Consider the following 23,125-nt stretch of genomic DNA (forward strand, 5'->3'; position numbering starts at 1 on the left):
GAGCTCAGGATCATAGAGTCATCTGTACCCCGATGAGTTCTGATACAACCAAGATAACTGGAAAGGCAGACTCCAGTCAGAACCAGTGGGTGCGAATAGAACTACAGCTAACCAAATGGCAAAAGACAAGCACATGAATGTAAACAACAGAAAATAAAGTTACTTGGCATCACCAGAACCCAGTTCCCCACCATAACAAGTCCTGAACACCACATCACACCAGAAAAGCAGGACCTAGAATTAAAATCACTTCTCATGATGATGTTAGAGGACTTTAAGAAGGTCATAAATAACACTCTCAAAGAATTTGAGAACACAGGTAAACAGGTAGAAGCCCTTAAAGAAATGCAAGAAAACACAATCAAACAGATGAAGGAATTAAACGAAACTGTCCAAGATCTAAAAATGGAAGTAGAAGCAATAAAGAAATCTCAAAAGGAGGCTACTCTGGAGATAGAAAACCTAAGAAAAAGACCAGAGGTCATAGATGCAAGCATTACCAACAGAATACAAGAGATAGAAGAGAGACTCTCATGTGCAGAAGATACCATGGAAAACATTGACACAACTGTCAAAGAAAATGCAAAATGCAAAAAGCTCCTAACCCAAAACATCCAGGAAATCCAGGACACAATGAGAAGACCAAACCTAAGGATAATAGGTATAGATGAGGGTGAAGACTCCCAACTTAAAGGGCCAGTAAATATCCTCAACAAAATTATAGAGGAAAACTTTCCTAACCTAAAGAAAGAGATGTCCATAAATATACAAGAAGCCTACAGAACCCCAAATAGACTAGACCAGAAAAGAAATACCTCTCGTCACATAATAATCAAAACATCAAATATACAAAACAAAGAAAAAATACTAAAAGCAGTAAGGGAAAAAGGTAAAGTAACATATAAAGGCAGACCTATAAGAATTACACCAGACTTCTCACCAGAGACTATAAAAGCCAGAAGATCCTGGACTGATACCATACAGGCCCTAAGAGAACACAAATGCCAGCCCAGACTACTATACCCAGCAAAACTCTCAATCAATATTGATGGAGAAACCAAAATATTCCATGACAAATCCAAATTTACACAATATCTTACCACAAATCCAGCCCTTCAAAGGATAATTGGTGGAAAACTCCAACACAAGGAGGGAAACTACAACCTAGAAAAAGCAACAAAGTAATCTTCCAACAACCCTAAAAGAAGGTAGCTATAAAACATAACACCACCACCAATAACAAGAATAACAGGAAACAACATTCATTTTTCCTTAATATCTCTTAATATCAATGGACTCAATTCTCCAATAAAAAGACATAGACTAACAGATTGGATACATAAACAGGACCCAACATTTTGCTGCATACAGGAAATGCACCTTTGTGAAAAAGACAGACACTACCTCAGAGTAAAAGGTTGGAAAACAATCTTCCAAGCAAATGGCCCCAAGAAACAAGCTGGAGTAGCAATTCTAGTATCAAATAAAATCGTTTTTCAACAAAAAGTAATAAAAAAAAAATAAAGAAGAACACTTCATATTCATCAAAGGAAAAATGTACCAAGAGGAACTTGCAATTCTGAACATCTATGCTCCAAATCAAGGGCACCCACATACATAAAAGAAACTTTACTAAAGCTTAAAGCATACATTGCACCTCACACAATAATAGTGGGAGATTTTAACACCCCACTCTCAGCTATGGACAGATCGTGGAAACAGAAACTAAACCGAGACAAAATGAAACTAACAGAGGTTATGAACCAATTGGACTTAACTGACATCTATAGAACATTCCATCCTAAAACGAAAGAATATACCCTTTTCTCAGCACCTCATGGTACCTTCTCCAAAATAGACTATATAATTGGTCACAAAACAGGCCTCAACAGATACAAAAAGATTGAAATAATCCCTTGTACCCTATCAGACCACCATGGAATAAGACTTGTCTTTGACTTGGACAAAAACAATGGAAGGCCCACATACACATGGAAACTGAACAATGCTCTACTCAATGATAACTTGGTCAAGGAAGAAATAAAGAAAGAAATTAAAGACTTTTTAGATTTAAATGAAAATGAGGACACATCATATCAAAATTTGTGGGACTCGATGAAAGCAGTACTAAGAGGAAAAATCATAGCTCTAAGTGCCCACAAAAAGAAAATGGAAAGAACGTACATTAATAAATTGACAGCACACCTGAAAGAGTTAGAACAAAAAGAAGCTAATATACCCAAGAGGAGTAGATGACAGGAAATAATCAAACTCAGGGCTGAAATAAACCAAGTTGAAACAAAAAGAACTATACAAATATCAACAAAACCAGGAGCTGGTTCTTTGAGAAAAATCAACAAGATAGACTAACCAAAGGGTGCAGAGACAGTACTCAAATTAATAAAATCAGAACTGAAAAGGGAGACATAACAACAGAAACAGAGGAAATTAAAAAAAAAAAATCGTCAGATCCTACTACAAAGGCCTATACTCAAAAAAATTGGAAAATCTGGATGAAATGGACAATTTTCTAGATAGATACCAAATACCAAAGTTAAACAAGGAGCAGATAAACCATCTAAACAGTTGTATAACCCCTAAAGAAATAGAAGCAGTCATTAAAAACCTCCCCACCAAAAAAAGTCTGGGACCAGATGGTTTTAGTACAGAATTCTATCAGACCTTCCAGGAAGACTTAATACCAATTCTCTTCAAACTATTCCATAGAATAGAAAGAAAAGGAACAATACCCAATTTGTTCTATGAAGCTACAATTACGCTTATACCTAAGCCTCACAAAGACCCAACAAAGAAGGAGAACTACAGACCAGTCTCTCTTATGAATATTGATGCAAACATACTCAATAAAATTCTCACAAACCGAATCCAACAACACATCAACGCAATCATCCATCATGATCAAGTAGGCTTTATCCCAGGAATGCAGGGATGGTTCAATATTTGGAAATCCATCAATGTAATCCATTACATAATTAAACTCAAAGAAAAAAACCACATGATCATCTCACTAGACGCTGAGAAAGCATTTGACAAAATTCAACATCCCTTCATGTTAAAAGTCTTGGAAAGATTAGGAATTCAAGGTCCATACCTAAACATAGTAAAAGCAATATACAGAAAGCCAGTAGCCAACATCAAGCTAAATGGAGAGAAAGTTGAAGCAATCCCACTAAGATCAGGGACCAGACAAGGCTGCCCACTCTCACCTTACCTATTCAATATAGTACTGGAAGTCCTAGCTAGAGCGATTAGACAACAAAAGGAAGTCAAAGGGATACAAATAGGAAAGGAAGAAGTCAAAATTTCACTATTTGCGGATGATATGATAGTATACTTAAGCGACCCTAAAACTTCCACCAGAGAACTCCTAAAGCTGATATACCAGTGGAAAATGGACAGCATTTTCAGCAAATGGTGCTGGTTCAACTGGAGGTCAACATGTAGAAGGATGCAAATCAATCCATTCATATCTCCTTGTACAAAGCTCAAATCCAAGTGGATAAAAGACCTTCATTTAAAACCAGATACACTGAAACTAATAGAAGAGAAGGTGGGAAAGACCCTTGAATACCTAGGCACAGGGGAAAAGTTCCTGAACAGAACACCAATGGCTTATGCTCTAAGATCAAGAATTGACAAATGGGACCTTATAAAATTGCAAAGCTTCTGTAAGGCAAAGGACATTGTCAATAAGACAAATCAGCAACCAACAGATTGGGAAAAGATCCTAACCAATCCTACATCCAATAGAGGGCTAATATCCAAGATATACAAAGAACTCAAGAAATTATACTCCAGACAACCATATAACCCTTTTTAAAAATGGGGTACAGAGCTAAACAAAGAATTCTCAACAGAGGAAACTCGAATGGCTGAGAAGCACCTTAAGAAATGCTCCACATCCTTAGTCATCCTTAGTCAGGGAAATGCAAATCAAAACAACACTGAGATACAACCTCATATCAGTCAGAATGGCTAAGATAAAAAACTCAGGTGATAGTAGATGCTGGCGAGGATGCGGAGAAAGAGGAATACTCCTCCATTGTTGGTGGGATTGCAAGCTGGTACAACCACTCTGGAAATCAGTCTGGCGGTTCCTCAGAAAACTGGACATAGCATTACCTGAGGATCCAGCTATAGCACTCCTGGGCATATACCCAGAAGATGCTCCAGCATATAATAAAGACATATGCTCCACTATGTTCATAGAAGCCTTATTTATAATAGCCAGAAGCTGTAAAGAACCAAGATGTCCCTCAATAGAGGAATGGATACAAAAAATGTGGTACATCTACACAATGGAGTATTACTCAGCTATTAAAAATAATGAATTCGAGAAATTTTTAGGCAAATGGATGGATCTAGAAATTATCATCTTGAGTGAGCTAACCCAATTCCAAAAGAACGCACAGGGTATTTACCTGCGGATGTTAGCCCAAAAGCTTGGATAAGCGAAGACTTAACCCGCAGACCACATGAAGCTCATGAAGAAGGAAAACCAAGAGGCGATGCCTCAGTTCTACTTAGAGCGAGTAACAAAAATGCTCAAGGGAGCAATATGGAAACAAAACATGGGATAGAAACTGAAGAAGGGGCCATCAGGAGACCATTCCACCTGGGTATTCATCCCATGTACAGCCACCTAAGCTAAACACTGTTGTGGATGGCTGGAAGTGCATAATGTGAGGAACATGATATAGCTGTCTCCTTAGAGGTCTGCCAAAGACTAATACACTCAGAGGACGCTGCTCACAGTTAACCACTGATAAGATCAGGGGTTTCCCAATGGAGAACTTAGAGAAAGGACTGAAGGAGCAGAAAGGGTTTGTGACCCCAGGAGGAAAGCAACAATACCAAACAACCAGAACCCCCAGGGTCTAAACCACCAGCCTGGGAACACATAGGGAGGTATGTGACTCCAGCGGTATATGTAGGGGAGGATGGCCTTGTCAGGCATAGGTGGGAGAGGAATTTCTTGGTCCCATAAAAAAAAAACACAGAGTGGGGGGAGAATGTGAGGGTGGGGACGGGATAGTGGGGGGGCTAGGTGCGGTCACTGCCTCATAGAAGCATGAGGAGGGGGATGGGATAGGAGGTTTCTGGGTGGTGGGAGGAAGTGGGGTAAGGGGATAAAATCTGAAATGTAAATATTACAACCAATTTTAAAATGGGAAAAAAAGAAAAAAGTTGTTAGAACCAACATCTTTAAAAAAATGTCAGCCCCCTGGGGGGCGGAAATATTTTTTTCTTGATACTAAAACTTGTTCTGAGAATTGTATATTGCAGAATACACAGCCTTGGTGTATCTACTCATCAAGCATACTGAGCAGACCTGCCCAAACCTCCTATGTCCTGGAATTCCATCTGGATTCAGTGAAGACACAGCGTCAACTTACTCTTCCCCCCACTCCTCTTCTAATATCTCAATGCCTGTAATCAGCTTGAAGAAGTTAAAGAAGAGTCAGCACCCCTATTCCCTGGGCTTGGGGACTAATGTGGTTAATAATGGTCTGTCTTTCTAGAGAAAAGTAGTGGTTTTGTTGGAACAGGGAGGATTAACTAGGACTTATTGCATAGCCATAACCTATTGGTAGAAATCTGTATAATTATTATCAAGATGAAGTTATAATTTCTTAAATGGTACAAAATTTACTTTGATTTCAAATTTAAGGTTTTCATTGGTATGAGCTTCTTATTAATATAAAAGTGACATGAATATTGATACTTTCATAGGCATTGTGCCTGTATAACACATTTAGGAATACAAGGCCTAGACCCAGTCTTTCTTTAACTTTTTTAACTGATTTGGGATGGTTAACCTATGAGTTAAGGGACTATAGCAAATTCATGGCTTTGAGTTTATTGTTACGAGGTTTCCCATATTTTATTTAGAAATAGCTGAGAGGAGTGAACAGACAACAGTCCAGGTTACCTTACATGGATAGTTGGTTTTCAAAACATCAGAAGTCCATAGAATTGATGCTACAAATATTTATATATTAATGTCCATTCTGATTAGAGACCTGTCTGCTCCTGACAGCTTCCTGTCGTGGATTCTAAGAAGAAATTGAGCATCTTTGGAGTTGCTCCAGTTGTGTGGTGACAGCCACTAGGCAAGAATTGCCTCTTTCCATCTACAGACAAATTACTGTCCAGAAAAGGACACACATGCAGAATAGTCGACTGATTGATTATATCTGCCTAGACAGAGTAATCAGCCCTTAATAATCCTGCATCACTAAGGTCTGTCAGATGATCCTGGGTCAGAAGGCTGAAGATTTGATGCTCCAACGTTCAGTAGTATAGGGGCTTTTCAGGTGTTCAGTGGTCTCTATAAATTGGCTAAGTTTTAGAAGCTATGTTTAGTGCTTCCCATAACTTCAGTTAACTCAGTCATTCTGGATTTCTGAGGGGGTTGAAGACCTATAGTCTCATAGCCAATACTGGCTATTTACTTTGAGAGAAAAGATCTGAGTAGATGGTTTTCAGCTGACATTCATTCTAAAGCCCAAAAAAAAAAAAAAAAAAAAAAAAAGAAAGAAAGAAAGAAAAAAGAAAAAAAAAAAAAAAGCCAGGATAAAAAGTGTTTTAGTTAGAAGAGGTGACAGAGGTTCTGGTTAGTCAACAAAATGATGGACTGGGTATTAGGACTATCTTGTACCTCACTGGTGCAATTAGGAATAAGTATGCTCTAATTGTATTTTGAGAGAAAAGTTTTACTTTAACAGGAAGAGTGATATGTAGGAGGAGCTAAGTGGGAAGGAGTACTGAGAGTAAGAGATGGAGTAAGGAGAGATGAAGGAGAGGAGAAGCTAGGTGATGAGAGAGAGAAAGAGAGAGGGGGCATGGAGGCAGATGTTCACATGTCTCCACCAGTCAAAGATAGTTTTTATATCTAGGTTGGGTATTGGGTTATGCTTCTGATTGAGCATTACCAAACTTATAAATCCTTTGATTAACATTTAAAAAAATTGTATGGAAGCAAAAAGGAAAGGTGGGCATGGGACAGGGGTTTTCTAGGGAGGGGAAATGGGGAAAGGGGATGGCATCTTAAATGTAAATAAAATATAAAAAATATAAAAAAATAAAAAAAGAATAGCAAAAAACCAATAGCCCTTGGCAAATTCTTAAAAAGAGTAGACAATTAGTAATTACAATCACCTAGAGATTGGTGAGGCACATCTTTAAGAGTACTGTAATTGTTCTAGTAAAGACTGAGGGAGCAACATCAACCCCTAATGGAAATGTCATCATCCCATGGTAAATTCAATAAATTTCAAGTATTCAAAGTTAACAAAACAAGTCATTTACCTTGTCTCAAAACAAAACAAAACAAAGAAATCTAAGAGGAAGCAATAAAGTAAGTTAGTGGCTTCCACAATGAAAATTACAAAACTTTCATGGAAGAAATTGCAAAATGGGGTTTAGGGATATGCTTCAGTGGACAGTGCTTGCCCTGTATAATGTCAAGTCTATTGGTCAAATGGTAATGTTTTATTTAAGTGTGTTGAAAGCAGAATCTGGGAATATAGAGGCCCTTGTTTGGCTCAGACTTAAATATTTTTATGTCAATCATCCTGTAAAGCCCCTACCCTAGATTGGGCTTTCCCTCTGGCTCTGAAAAAAGGAAAGAGAAGCAAATAATCCAAGAACAAAATATTGTGTTCTTGAGAACAACTAAAAATAAAGCATTTATGACATAGGTTTCTATTTTTCTCACAGTGTAACAGTAACAGAAAGGCAGACACTCCTCTAGGGAGAGAAGACTCAACCTGGAACTCATCAAAGTGTCTGCTTCAACTTTTTCAGTTGATTTCTGCTATATGTTTTTAAGTCCTCGATTTCTTGATACTACATTGGCTTGATCTCTCAAATCAGGCTATTCTTGTAGTCTCTGGTATACTGTGAACTAATTTGATTTTTGCTATCTATCAGTTACTTCTTTCTATTTGTACTTGCTGGTGTGTGTGTGTGTGTGTGTGTGTGTATGTGTGTGTGTTTGTGTGTGTGTGTGTTACATAATAAACTCAATCATTCAAAATGAAGCACCCATATTATAGATCATTCTCATCATTCTCTGGATCATAGAGAAAACTGCAAGCATGAGAACTGCAGTTTAGATTCCCAGCTCTCCCATGTGTCTGTGTGTATGTCTGTGTGTATGTGTGTATGCACACATGCATGTACATGTGAATACATATATGTCCAAATGTGTGAGGCACATGCACATGGAGACTAAGGATTAACACGTCTTCTTCAGCCACTCTGTATTTTATTACTCTGGGGGATTAGCTGCCCCTCAGGAGTACTTAGGTTACAAAAGTTGATGATATCCAACTCATGCTAGTTCCAATGGCGCACAAGTAAAACAGTGAGCTTGCTCCCTTCACCTGCATTTCTAGGTTTGCCTCCAGGGGCTTTGGGTTTCAAACAGTACACTGCCAAGTCTCCCTAATGGTAGATCTATAATCATCCACTTTACCATAGGAGAGTTTCAGGCATCTGACTTCAGTAATTTAGTTCCTCTCCACTAGCAGCATGGTTACTGTAAACCTTCAGGTCTAACTTTGCCTCATTGTGTTTGAAAGGTGGACTATAAAGTCAAATTATTAACTAGACTTTAGAGTCAATGTTTCCGCATTGTATTTTTGTTTTAGTTAGACAATATTACTTCCCCTTTCTTTCATTTTTGTGACTTTTGAAATGGTGGGAGAAAATGATTACCATTATATTTTGGAAGCACATAATTCCATAGCATTATGGTGGGAGAAGAGATTGACTCATGAATCATAAGTTTAGGTAGGTGAATGAAATTTTTGAGGAAGCGGAGTTTACTTCTCAATGAATCATACTTTGAATCTCATGCCTTTCTGATTTAGATGTCATCTAGATGAAGCTTCAGGCTTAAATCTTATATCTTAAATATGTTGAAATGGGAACTCTTGGAGCTGCTAATGTTGAATGAAAGTTATTTTGCAAATGATAAATATATGATTTTGGGGGGGGGTCATTTGGAGCAGGAAGCTATGGTATGAATTTCTGTAGCTCTCCCAAATCATGTATTCTATGTAGGCTACTTACAATAGCAATATTTGCAGTTCTGAAAATTTGAATTTATTAAGTTTATAACAGTAGAAGTGAAAGAACAAATAGGCATAAGACAGGGAAACATCAGCAATTCTGTTTATAACTTCCAAAAGAGAACAACCAGGAGTAGCCTGCTTGAAAGAGCAAAGATAATATGACATTTAGAGCTTATCTGACAGAAATCAGTTGGGGAAGTTGAGGCAGTCAGCTGGGGTTCCAGATTGCACTTTCTCTTTCTGGATGAGTTTCTGGCTTCTCACTCCCACTGAAGACATTTTTATAGTATAAAATAATTAACAGAAGCCTCTGTTGAAAATGCTTTTTCTTTCTAGCTGTTCTCAAGGACACAATGTTTTCAATACCCTCTGCTGGTTGCTTTTTTCCATGTCACAAGATCAATGGGCCAGCCTGTCTCTAGACCAGGGGACTTGAAAGACATTTTATCGTATTCATAGGCCTGAGAAGGAGCAGATCAACTTTTTTTTTCTTTTTTTGAGAGCCAGCTTCTCAGTAAGCTTAAACAGCACATGGCAATTAACAGATATAAAATATATTATAAAGTATGTTTAAAATAAAACCCACAGATGATGGTATTGAGATGTGCAGTCTTTAGGTCTTAGACTTGCATCTCACAAATGAGGTCAGGTTCCTTATGAGGAGAAAAAGCTTATTTGCTGTATTGTCTATATGAGAATGCAGTCAGATGCCATTTCTGAAACCATGAGCCCTTGTCAGACCCTGAATCTGCTGATGCCTTGATCGTGGACTTCAGAGCCTTCAGAACTGAGTAAAAAATGTCTGTTGTATATGGATTGCCCAGTCTAAGATTTTTATTACAGCAGCCCAAATAAACTAAGATACTTGTCTTTTATTTCTTCAGACTCAGAAGTAAAATGCCTAACGTTTCACCAAAAAGTGTAGTGCTTATTCCAATGCATTTGAGTAAAGACAATTGTCTTTGCATTTTAATTGGTAGTTTCTTTTAAACTCACCATTGGTATTGAACTTTTGTCATATGCTTGTGTGTGCTTTATTGTTTGAGAATTTTGTATGTATATATAATGTGTTTGATCAAGTCTGTCCCTCATACTCTCTGCTCCAATTCTTCTCCCATACCCTTACTACTATTCCTTATAAACTTTAAATAGTCATGTTGTTGTTTTACACACTGAGTCTACACAGTATGCAGATGCAAGTTTATCTTCTGGAGCATGGGCAGCTTCTCATAAAATTTTTGCATTTCTATTTTGTGGAATAGTTTAAAGAGTATTGCTATTAGGTCTTCTTTGAAGGTCTGATGGAATTCTGCCTTAAAACCATCTGACAAGAGGCTGGAATGGCTGTCTCTTGAGAGGCTGTGCCAGAGCCTGACATATACAGAGGTGGATGCTCGCAGCCAACCATTAGACTGAGCACAGGGTCTCCAATGGAGGAGTTAGAGAAAGGACTGAAGGAGATGAAGGGGTTTGCAATCCCATAGGAAGAGCAACAATATCAACCAACCAGCTTCCCCACCCCCACCCCAGAGCTCCCAGGGACTAAACTGCCAACCAAAGAGTATACATGGAGAAACCCATGGCTCCAGCTGCATATGTAGCAGAGGATAGCCTTGTTGGCATCAATGGGAGGAAAGGCCCTTGGTCCTGTGAAGGCTCTATGCCCCAGTGTAGGGGAATGCCCAGTTGTGGAGAGGTGGGAATGAGTGGGTGGGGAACACCCTCATAAAACAGAAGGAGGAAGGATGGGATGGGATAGGGGGTTTCCAGAGGGAAACTGGGAAAGGGAATAACATTTGAAATGTAAATAAAGAAAATATTCAATAAAAAATTAAAAGATGAATGGAAGGAAAAAATTTGTTTTTGCATCCCTGATATAATCACATGCTTTTTCAGCTTCATAGAGGGATTTTAATCCAGCAACATAGCTAATCTGGGAGGAATACAGACACACCCTTACCAAATTCCTTTAATCCTTCTGGTGGGAATACAATATGCCTGTGGTACATACTATTAATCCCAACAATGAAGGTAAAGTTAGTTTGAAGAAGGAAGCACCCATGTTTCAAAGTGATGTCTAATTGAGTAGCAGGCAAAGTAACAAATCAGAGAAAGATTCAACAGAATTGGATGTGCTCAACTCTCATGAGAATAGAGAGGAAAGAGAGGTGACTTGAGAGAAAACAGCACACACGCACACACACACTCACATACACACACACAGAGAGAGAGAGAGAGAGAGACAGAGACAGAGACAGAGAGAGACAGAGAGACAGAGAGAGACAGAGACAGAAAGAGAAAGAGAGGTGGGGGAGGAAGGAGTTTTACCACAAGAGGTTTACAGAGATAGGTTGAAAAGAGAACAAGTTAGCTATAGGTGAGGATAGAATGAGCCAGAGAGTGAAAAGGAGTCAGAGATTAGAACAGATTGCCTGAGATAATATGAGGCCAAGCAGAATGATTTAGACAGAAGTTGAGAGATGCCAATTCATATCAGTCAGCCTGGAAAAGAGTTTTGAGCCAGAATAACTGAGTTGAACCAGTCAGTCAGAGTTTAGAAAGAGCTAGAAAGGGTGAGCTTATTCAGCAGTAAGTCTCAGAGGCTGAAAATATTCTAGGTCTAGATTAGTTTGCATGGAGGCTAGAAGCTTCCAGGACTAGGCCTAGGTTAGAAAACAGAGGCACTCAACCTCTAGGTTGACAATTACCTCAGACAAATAAAGGTTACTTTTACACTACTTTATTCTTTTAAGTTGATAAATTGCTTTGATTAATTTAAAATGGTAAAATAATCTGCATTCCTGATGTAAATGAACTTTGGTTATGAATAATTTTATCATTTTATTGATAGATTTATTTATATTTTGGTTAGAATTTTTAATTCATGTTCAGATAAATCATAGACTTATAATTTTCCATTTTGTAATAACCTTTTCACATCCTCAAATTTATGTTACCTCATAAAATAAGACAAGCATGATTTCATCTTTATAAATCTCAGATTCTGTTAATAATTATATTATTTATTTCTTTACTACTTGGTAGAAATTACTCTAATGATTTAAGGTGGGGAATTTTTCTCTTTCTTTTTTCTTTTTCCTTGTTTCCCTCCCTCCCTTTATTCTTTCTTCCTTTCTTTTTTCTTTTCTTCCTTTCCTTTTTGCTTTTTTCTTAACAGCCAAAGCTCTATAACACAACCATTTAAGCTGCCATTCTCATATTGCTCTGTGTTCCTCAGTAGAGTTCCCACACATGGAAAATGTTTTCTCTAATGATCTACTGAATTAAGTGGTACATCTCCACAGTCTTTTAATTCTGATAGTTCTCCTCTTCCCTGCCTTTGAAGGCCAGTCTTTTGAAAACAGTATCATGAAACTGCTGGAACTCACCATCTTCAAGGTAACTATCTAGGGTAGAAAATAATTCATGTTTTTACCTTATCAACTAATGGGGATTATGAATAACAGTGTACAAGTACATTACAACTGAGACCAGGAATCCTTGAGAAGGATAAAAGAGTCAGTTATCATCAGAAATCTAAAACTTTCTCCATTTGCAAGTATCACTGAAACCAAACTCCATTGGTAGTTCTACTATCACATGAGATAAAGTTGGAGTGAATTCTACTACAAGCCAGGTCAAAAGAAAGTAGCCAAATGAGACATAATGGGAAAAGAAACAGAAAATCCAAATAAATCAAAAAATAAAAGTCTAAAATAGGGACATTACCACTAATATGAAACCAAGGAAAGGGAATCAATAAAAATTAAGTATTATTTTATAATATTACAGTCAATTTAATAAAAAATAGAGCTAAGAAATTAGTATAATTTTAAAGATTTAATATTTTAAAAGAAGCATTTTAAAATTATTTAAAATTAGGGAATACAAACCAGAAAGTTAGCTTAATCACTTACATTCCATATGCTGAGCTTATAGCAAGGCTGGTTATTTGCTGAGGAGGCTCACCATCTACCCACACCAACTGAATAACAAGATCTGCTTGATAGCCCGGCGGCATTCGTACTGGCCGTGTTTTAACACTAGAAGAAAGAGGAAACATAATTCTATCCCATACATCTTTAGCATATTTACGTGTCTTCAGAATTTACATAGAATCATGCTTCAAAAATATATGACATGGGGGCAAGTATGTGGATAGATGATGCTTTGTCATTCTCTTAGATGTACCAAGCTACATATACTTGGTTTTAACTTATCAAATATTTTTTTTACAAAGTATAAATACAAAGTACAAAGTATAAATGATACTTTGTACATACTTATAAAGTATAGGAATAAAAAGAATGACTGTTATATAGTTATATTTTGGCAACCTGATACAAACCTAGGTATATCTGGAAAGAGGGGCTCCCAATTGATAGATTTTCTCCATTAGATTGGCCTGTGGGCATATCTGTGGGGGTCTTTCTCAATTGTGAATGGTATAGGAAGGCCCAAGCCCACTGCAGGCAGTGCTATCTTGGGGAAGATGGGGCTGGGGTGTTTTAAGAAAGGTAATAAGGCAAGCCAGAGGAAGCAAGCCAGTAAGCATCATTCCTCCACACTCTCTGCATCAGTTCCTGCCGTGAGTTCTTGCCTTGGCCTCCCTTTAGTGGTGGGCTATAACCTATAAACCAACTGAACCCCTCCTTCTCCCAATTTACTTTTGGTAGGTGTTTTACCACATCAACAGATATCAAACTAGGATCATGGTCAATAAATTACCACCCAACAAGTTGTTCAACATATCCATTACCAGTTCTCTTATTTTTCTCTAAATCTACTCTACCTGTATCTTCTGACAACCTTCCCCTACTTCTAGCTATACAGAGAAACTTTACAGTCTCCCTTCACTACTGCACTCTTATATTTATCAGCAGGTCATGAAATGCAATCAAGATTACTTTGGAAATATATCCAGATCCTAAGAACTTTTTACTTCTTGGCTGCTATGATCTTAGAACTATCAAATAAAAACACAGGCTATCTACTTAAATTTAAATTTTAAATAAATAACAAACAGCTTTTGAAATTTAATTGTATATCCACTGTAATACTAATAATACAATGATGTTGTAAAAGTCATTGTTTATTTTCAATTAAAAATTAAATGTATAAAACTGATGTTTTCTTTGAAACAATAGATAAGTTATCCCTTTATTTAATCTTGAATACTTTGACAGCCCCATAACTGGTCTCTAGCTTCTATTCTTCCCTCCATTCTCAAACTCATATTCAACTCACTTACTAAACTGATCTGCTTAAAATTAAAGTCCAATCATGTTATTTTCTAATCAAAACATTGCAATGACTCCCTACTTCGCATTTAAAATAACGGTAAGGCTCTCATTGTGCCCTGTTATTAAGCCTCAGTCATCAATATAACATCACTTCTTACTATCAAGATGCTTTTCTGAGCTCTAGCTGCATTGGCCTCATCATTTTCCTTAGCATGACAAGCACCTGAAGCGCATTGCTATAGCTATTCTCTTTGCCTAGAATTTTTTTCCATCATATATTATTTAACTCTCTTAATTATTTCAAGTTTTTCTTTAATTCTTATTCTTTTAACAAGGACAATGATAAATATTTATTAAGCATTCAAAAAATAAAAATAAAAAATAATTGTCAAATATGTATATATTGATAATAATTAGAATACTCCTAAAAGTAAAAGAATTAGCTATTTGAAATTCTTATTTACCAGCTAATGTATATAAAAGTGTCCAACTTCAGCTAAACAAAGGGACAAATGCCAAGATTTAGTGAAGCATGTATTATATGCATCTGAAGAAACCATCCATGTAGTCTAATTAATAGAATGATATTTAGACTTTTGGTGTGCATTTGACACCTTGGCATTGATCACATGATACATGACTATATGGATTTTTTCTTTTGGTTTTTAATAATCCTGGAGATTTACTTCAGTATTTGACAAGTCAACCCTTTTACACATCACTAATTGTTGATAGGAACCAGAGCTTTATTTCACTTGTTTTTCTCCATCATCCCTATTCTCAATTCTTCTCTATTTATTATAACTATCTAAGTAATTAGATGACTTGTGCTCTAATAATAGGTTTTTGTTGTTGTTAGTGGTGGGTTTTTTTGTTTGTTTACAAACAAATGGGTATGTGGTGCTATTTTAAGTGTTCCAGTGTTTTTATTGGTTTTCACATTCTTTGAATTTAATTAAATAAAAGAAACTGATATGAAAGAAAAATTAAAATATAAAGGAGTTGGCATAGTAGCTTAGCAGGTAAAGGTGTGACCATCAAACTGAGCTTCATATCCCCAGGACCCACTAGGTAGAAGGAGAGAACAAATTTCTACAGGTTGCCCTCTGACTGTCACATGTACAGCATGGTGTGTATGTGTATATATGCACACAAACAAATATATATATGAATTTATAAAAGATTTTTGCTAGCTAAAATTTAATAAATTTTTTTGCTTGTAGATTTTTCTCCCAATTAATTTATGCTTACTCTTCCTTTTTGAAAATCTTTTTAAAATTAGAAGTTATACATTACTGCTAATTATATAGCTTTTGCTGTTGAAAACTTCTCTCTAAAGTTTCTATACATATTTGTATAAAAAATAGGAAACAAACTGTCTAGAATTCTTTAACAGATACACATATTGTTTTATGGGGCTTAGAAAAAACTTAGGCCAAATTTTCCAAATATCTAACACTAAAAAGAATTATATGACAATGTAAAGTAATAATTTATAAATCCTATAAAATTAAAAGCATAAATACAAGATAAATTTGCCTATGAGCTTTACATGCTAAACTTTTTTTATTCTGTTGTTAAATGTAACTTCGATATATTGAGCAAAATGTTTTTTAATGATTTCTTTTTTTATTTTTTTGCACTCCAGATTTTATTACCACCCCCCATCCACCCTCCGACTGTTCCATATTCCATACCTCTTCCCCACACCCCTGTCTCCAAGAGGATTTAATAAAATATTTAACAATAATAACTAATTAGGAAAAAAGATTAGGTTAAACTTCTGGTCAAACTTCCCATCTTATAAAATCCATGTTTTCTTTAGAATCCTTTTGAGAAAAACATAAATAGGTAAATGTATGAAAATACTGTGCCTTTTGTGGGGGAGGTTATTCAAAGAAAGTCATGCTCTCCTAACTCATCTAACAAGAGAGAATAACTTTTATCTGTTACATTGTGCAAGACTTATGTAATTAACAGATGAGTGTGCTTCCACACTTGGTAGCAGTTCTTACCTGAGGCACGGGATGCTGTCCTTCGTCACTCCTTCACTAGACACAGTATTAGTGCTTCCAGAAAGACTCCTTGAAGAAGGAAGTTGAGAGGAGAGATCTGGAAATGGAGGACTTGTTTCTGGCTCAGGTGTAATAATGTCTTCAACATCGCACTGAAGTCGTACTTCTAGTGACTTTAAAAAGGTCATTTTAATTTAGTATAATAATAATAGGCACATTAATATAGCTGAGGTTTTTATAAATTATTCTAAATTATTTCTATCTGAATTAAGTAATGAATTATATGGAATGGCAATCACCAAAAAACAAAAACAAACAAACAAAAACAAACCAAAAAAACCCATAATTTTTAATTCCTGAGAGCTATGAAAGAAAAACACCTATTATTAAAAATAAATTTTTTTTGTGTGTGTGTGTGGGGGAGGTTTTGAGACAGGGTTTCTCTGTGCAGCTCTGGCTGTCCTGCTCATTCTGTAGATCAGGCTGGTCTGGAACTCACAGAAATCTGCCTGCCTCTGCCTCACGAGTGCAGAGATTAAAGGTGTGTGCCTCCACATCCCAGTATTTACCTTCACATCATATTTGTGTGGCAGAAAACTTTATATAATGAGTATTCTTTTGCTTTCTCAATCTTGTTTTGTGAACTTGACACAAACTAGAGTCATTTTGAAAGAGAGACCCTCAACTGAGAAAATGTCCCCAAACAGAGAGGCATTGTGGACAAGCCTGCAATTGGTTGTGGGGAAGCCCTCTGTGGGTGGAGTCATCTTGGGCAGATGGACTGGAGTTGCATTAGAAAGTAGGATAAGCAAGCCTCGGGGAGCAAGCCAGTAGGCAGTGTTCCTCCAACGTGTCTGTATCAGTTCTCGCCGCCAGGTTTACACCCTGCCTGAGATCCCACACTGCTTGAGTTCCTGCCATGACCTCTGGTGGTTGAGAACATCTGGAAGTATGAATGAAATAAATAATTTCCTCTCCAAGTTTCTTTTGGTCATGGTGCTTCATCATAGTAAGAAAAACCCTAACTAAGACAATTTCTTACAATAAATTATAACTTGGTGGGTAATTTAAATAAAAGAAGAAATTGACAGTTACTCCAATGAAGGAAATTAAAATGGACGTTTATATTTATAAATAGTATTTAATTTACAGTGTCGTGAGTACATTGATATGTAAAATGGATTATAGTAATATTCATACAGCATGAACAGAGCATATTATCAAACATTACAATTAATTATCTTTAAATTACCAGAAGCCTCTGCCAGTGACAACCTGGTTACTGAGTTATTGAGTACTTACTACTACACAGTGCTGATGCTGCTATAACATCATTATAAAAACCTGATTAAATTAGCATGAATATTTCCACTTAACTTTTATTCTTTACTTTCCATTTTTTACATAGTAAATTATATGGATATGAGCATAAATTGTCCCCAGACTATGTTACTGCCTATTAATTGCTCAGAGCCACACACACAGATAATCAGTGGTAAAGTTAGGATTGAAACTTAGGCACCTTTAACATCAAGCCCTATGCTTTCAATATAGTCTAAAAAATGACATTACTTTTAGGTGCGGTAAAAACACACATACACAAAAATAACTATATAAGATAATCTTTATATTCTGGAAAATATATAGAACAGAATAGAATAAAGAAATTATAGGCATATTAACTTATATGTAGCTGATACCACAATAACACCATTGTTTTGTATGATCAGAATTTCATGTAATGGTAATGTCATAATTACTTTTAAGCATATAAAATGTTGCTCCATAAAAAACTATTAAGAGTATCTTTATTATAGTTGAGAAATAATCATTATGACAACTTACTAACAAGAAAACAAAAAACGGTTAAATTTTTAAAAAGGACAAGGCCTACACTAATTTGTCACTTATACAGAAAGCAAAACTCTACATTAATTAAATGCATTTGTACATATATGCATATACTTGCTTAGGCATATAATATGTAATACCTCTTTTAAAATGTGTTATATATTATAATAAGTATTTTTACTTTATAGGTAAAATAATGCTGATGCTGTTATATTGATAGTATTTAGGAGGAATTGACTCAGTTTAGTCAGGTACAAAATGAAGAGATAGAAAGATATATAACAACAGACAACAATGTGGTGTTCAATTTGTAGAGAAATTAATTTAAAATAGCAAGCTCATTTTGACACTGAAGTTTTGTTAGAGAGTTTTTCATTTAAAAACAAACTATGTTTTAATATATTAAGTAACAATAATTTAAAATACTACAGATTATATTAAACATGAATTATATAGTGTAGAAATTATTTAATCCCAACAAGGGTTTTCTTCCCTACCTTTGACCATTTAGTTTCCAAGTAAAAGACACACAGAACCTTTATATTTATAATAAGCCTTAGATAGCACAAGAGCTGGGCAGACCTTCATGTTATTAGAATCTACCTTTCTATAGGTAACCCTGAATTATTACTTATTATTTGCTATATTTCATCTGGGCTGCTCTTAACTCTAATTGGCCAGCCCTCAGGGGCCACATTTTTATGACTTACCTAACCCATGGCAGCTTCTCTTTCTTCCTCCTGCACCTTCTTCCTCTCCTCATGGTTCTCTTCTAACCCCAAGCCCAGGAAACCTAAACCCCACCTATGTCTCTTCTACCCAGCTATTAGCTATTGGCATCTTTATTTACCAATCAGAAATAACCTGGGGACAGGGTCTGCCCAGCTATTAGCTGTTGACATCTTCATTACCAGTCAGAAATAATTTGGGGGCAGGGTCACTTGAGTCTACCAGGCAGACTCAAGGATTTGGGGGCCCACACTTAGCATTACAGTAGACAGCAAGACCAAACCTCAACAATATACTGTATTCTTGATGCTTTAAAAACCAAATCAAGTGGTAGTTCAAAAAGTATATTGTTTTCTTTTAGGAACTATAAATAGTAAAGTTAAATCTCAAGTAACTTACCACTATTTCTGTTGTGATTTCGTGTCTGCTGAATTTATAAATTATGACATATGCAGAGACTCCAGATACGCAAAATATTCTGCTCTCTGGACACCAGTAAATCATCTGAACAGCAAAAGGATCTTCCTCTACAATCTCACATGTCTGTTTGCTGTCTCCTGCCTTCTGTTTTTCAAATACTTTGGAAGTTTTTAGCTTGTACAACATCTGCAGGGTCACTATAAAATAATAAAATGTAGTTATTTCCTAATTTGATTTTAATATCATTCAAGTTTTTTCAATGTTTTTGTTGAATCACAAGAATAAAACTCAAGTAGGGAAAATTATATTTACATAGTAGCCCTCAGTAAACTGCCCTTGTGGCAGTAGTATCAAGAGAGAACTATATGAAGAAAAAAAGTTTGTGAGCATTGGAACTAAGAAAATGGAAATCAGAAACAAGAAAATGGAAGAAATCAATCTCCTCTAGGTGAGATGCTGCCATATTTTTAAAAACAATCCCTTTAATTCTTTGATAAGAGGTTGATACAATACTCTAGATGTTTTTGGTTTTTTTTTTTTTCAAAAGAAATCATTTAGGAAAGATTTCATCTGGGTGTTCCTAATTAAGAAAGGTTCAAGTATAAGCTTATAAAACTTGGGGTTTATGATTTTTTTCAATATTATTTATTTTGTTGAAGCCATTTTACTTCAGAACATAATAAAAATACAATTTCCCCTACAAAAAGCTCTTGTTTTATAAATGGTCTTCAAGGGGTCAGTCCAGTTCAAGATAATTCTACAAAGTAACCGGTCTAAACTTTTTGTTTGCTTTGGTTTTGGCGTGATCTCTCTGTGTAGCTCTGGCATTTTGGGAACCGGCTCTGTAGACCAGGCTGGCTCACAAAGTTCCACCTGCCTCTGCTTCCTGAGTGCTAAGATTAAAGGCTTGTCCCACCACTACCTGGCTTTGACCTGAACTTTTAAAAATTGTCAGTAACATAAAATATCCAGGTCCACTCTAGACTTTAAAAATCTCAAAATGTGAGTAGATGCAAAAAGTGATCTTTTTTGTTGCTGGTTTAAGGGATATCACTGAACTAGCTGAAAAAGCTGAAATAGACTTGTAGAGTAGAGAGCATCTTGTGTCATATTAATCATTTTTCTCACATTTCTTATTTTCAAGATTATTGCTTCATGGTTATTCCTGCTCAGAAACTTCAAAGTGAATGCTAACTTCTTCTCTTCCTATTTTTGACTATGCTAAGTTTGAACTACCTAACAAAATTTATGTTAGTTGTTAATACATTAAAATATCCTTTCTACTTGGGCTGGTAGTGAACAATTGTAATCCTAGAACGTGATTACCACAGCATGAGAGTCTTAAGATAGAGGCCAGCGTAGGCTACCTAAATAGAATACTAAAAGTATCCTGTCTGAAAGATAAACAAATACATAAATATATAAGTAATCTTTCTGAAATTTAATGGTCCAAATAAATCTCTACCATTTCCATTTAAAATAGCATTTGATTATACTACATATAGAAATTTCCGAGTTTGACATGTATTTACATGAGTGTACTTTTTTTATCTTTTCTTAAAAACATGTTTTGTGAATGACATATATGGGCATAATGAAGACTTAGGTAAGGTCATAGGCCCTTGCACATTGACCACATATGTTGTTCCTTAAAGTACCTAATTGTTAAAAAATTAAAAAGAATTTTTAGTGTTATCATATAATTTCTCTTGATCTTCATGGACTATTAAAGAGTGGAATAGGAAAGCTGAGAACAGAGGAATAAAAGCACTTCTCAAACACCACGCAGGTAGGACACAGAAGGAATTCCTGGAACAGTTAATCTGGTAAAGCTTGGTTCTTTTCCTGATGCAACATGCCTTTGTTTTTTTTTTTTTTTTTTATAGGATTGCTGAAAGGGTGCCTATAGTCTTGTTTATTTAATATTATTGAATATAATTAGAGTAGAGATACTTTAAGCTGATCTAAAATACATAAAATAAATATTGTAACAAAGCATTATAATATAACTATGCTAAAATATTTCTGAAGTGGCAATTATTCAAAAGGTGGTAGATGACCATCAATGAATATTAACAAAATATTTTTCTTGAATGGGGATAAATATAAAACTTACTTGCTGAGGCATCCCAAAATTTTATTGTTCCATCAGCATGACTAGATAAAAATAAATTACATTAATTAAAATATATTAAATAAAAATCACTCTAAAGACATAAAAAGTTGAATTACTACTATTATATTTTCACTAAAAATCATTGTAATAAATGTTGATCTATGAGAAAATATTTCTAAGCTCAAAACAATGATATCTTTTTAAAAGGACACATTGAACTTAAAAGAAAAAAACATTAGATTTTCTTCCTGTAATATTATATATGTCATAGAGAACAGTAAAATAGCTTATGAAAATGAATACTATTTTAAAATAAAACTAACTGATGAAAAAGATAACTTAAATATCAAAATATAAAGGCAAATCTAAGATTGCCGTGATTTATTGCCATGAACCAATAGCTGAAAAGGAAGATATAGAATTGCTTTGATTTGTAGAGCTTATAATGCATGTGCACCAAAATCTCAGTTACTCAATGACAGGGATACTTATATGAAGGGCAGCATACAAAAATAAATATTGTTTCTTTACAACAGAAAAAAACTTGGAAAAGTAAAGTATAAATTATCATTTATAATAAGATACTATAATACAGTTAGATAAAAACTTATAATTTATGATAGAGTCATATGCTGAAAAAATATAAAATCCTGATCAGAGGAAAAGAATTACTGATAAAATAACAGATACAGAATGTTTCTGATGATAATATTTAGAGTGGTTCTAATAAATAACATAGATTCAATGTATTTCTTGATAGGACATTTAAAAATGTAAAATAAACTAATTACAAATTTATATGTAAAAGAACTACAACAGTCAAAATACTTTTGAAAAAAATAGAAATTAGAAGGTTAAACTACTTGTAGTTTTAAGTCTTACTCTAAAGACACACTGAAAGTTTTTATATTGGAGTATGTGTGAATGGAATACATTACTCTAGATGCTGATCTACATTTATATGTTTAACAGGGTTTGTTTTTCATTATTTGTTTTTATTCACATTACATTCCAATTGCAGCAGTCCTGCCCTAACAAATCCCTCCCCCACTATTCCCTCCCTTTCTTCTTAGAGAAGGGGAAGCCCCCTTGGGTACTATCCTACCCTGGGACATCTAGTCCCAGCAGGACTAAGCATCTCCTGCTGAAGCCCATCTAGGCAGTCCAGGTGGATGGTAGTCATAAAGAAAGTCATTCACTTCAACAGACTTATTTAAATATAACTTCACACATTGTTAGTATAGCTTAATTTAATTTAATTAATTTTAGTTAACTTATATAATATTATTTCACAATGACACTATAATCTAGTTTGACAGCATGTCCAAAGTTACCTCAGACAAATGTATATACCTCTTTCCCTGTTCCTGGCTACTGTGACTAGGACAGCTAAGAGCATTGCTGAGCAAGTACTCATGGAGTAGGATGCTGCATCCTTTGGGCAGATGCCAAAGAGTAGAGCTGAGCCATACAGTAGATTTATTTTTAGTTTTTTGAGGATTCTCCATACTATACAAAGTTGTATTTCTACCAACAGTGAATAAGGATTCCTCTTTCTCCACAATCTCACCAGCACCCATCAGTTGTTTTGTTACTCTGAACCATTCTGACTGGATGAGATGAAATCTCAAACGGGTTTCTTCTTAT

The 23,125-nt window shown here is 35.4% G+C and overlaps 1 protein-coding gene across 8 annotated transcripts in view; it reads right to left on the reverse strand.

Moving 5' to 3' along the window:
- Positions 1–23,125, reverse strand: part of Stxbp5l (syntaxin binding protein 5L) — a 286,076-nt gene that overhangs the window by 92,403 nt on the left and 170,548 nt on the right. For all 8 annotated transcript variants that reach the window (XM_034515170.2, XM_076942909.1, XM_034515168.2 and 5 more), the window contains exons 15-18: positions 21,479–21,519; positions 19,342–19,559; positions 16,363–16,535; positions 13,022–13,147 (exon numbers count right to left, since the gene is read on the reverse strand). In XM_034515170.2, coding sequence (XP_034371061.1) covers positions 13,022–13,147; positions 16,363–16,535; positions 19,342–19,559; positions 21,479–21,519 — 558 coding nt within the window. The remainder of the gene's footprint in view (positions 1–13,021; positions 13,148–16,362; positions 16,536–19,341; positions 19,560–21,478; positions 21,520–23,125) is intronic.

This window comes from Arvicanthis niloticus, chromosome 12, assembly GCF_011762505.2.
Source record: "Arvicanthis niloticus isolate mArvNil1 chromosome 12, mArvNil1.pat.X, whole genome shotgun sequence".
NCBI classification, from domain to species: domain Eukaryota; kingdom Metazoa; phylum Chordata; class Mammalia; order Rodentia; family Muridae; genus Arvicanthis; species Arvicanthis niloticus.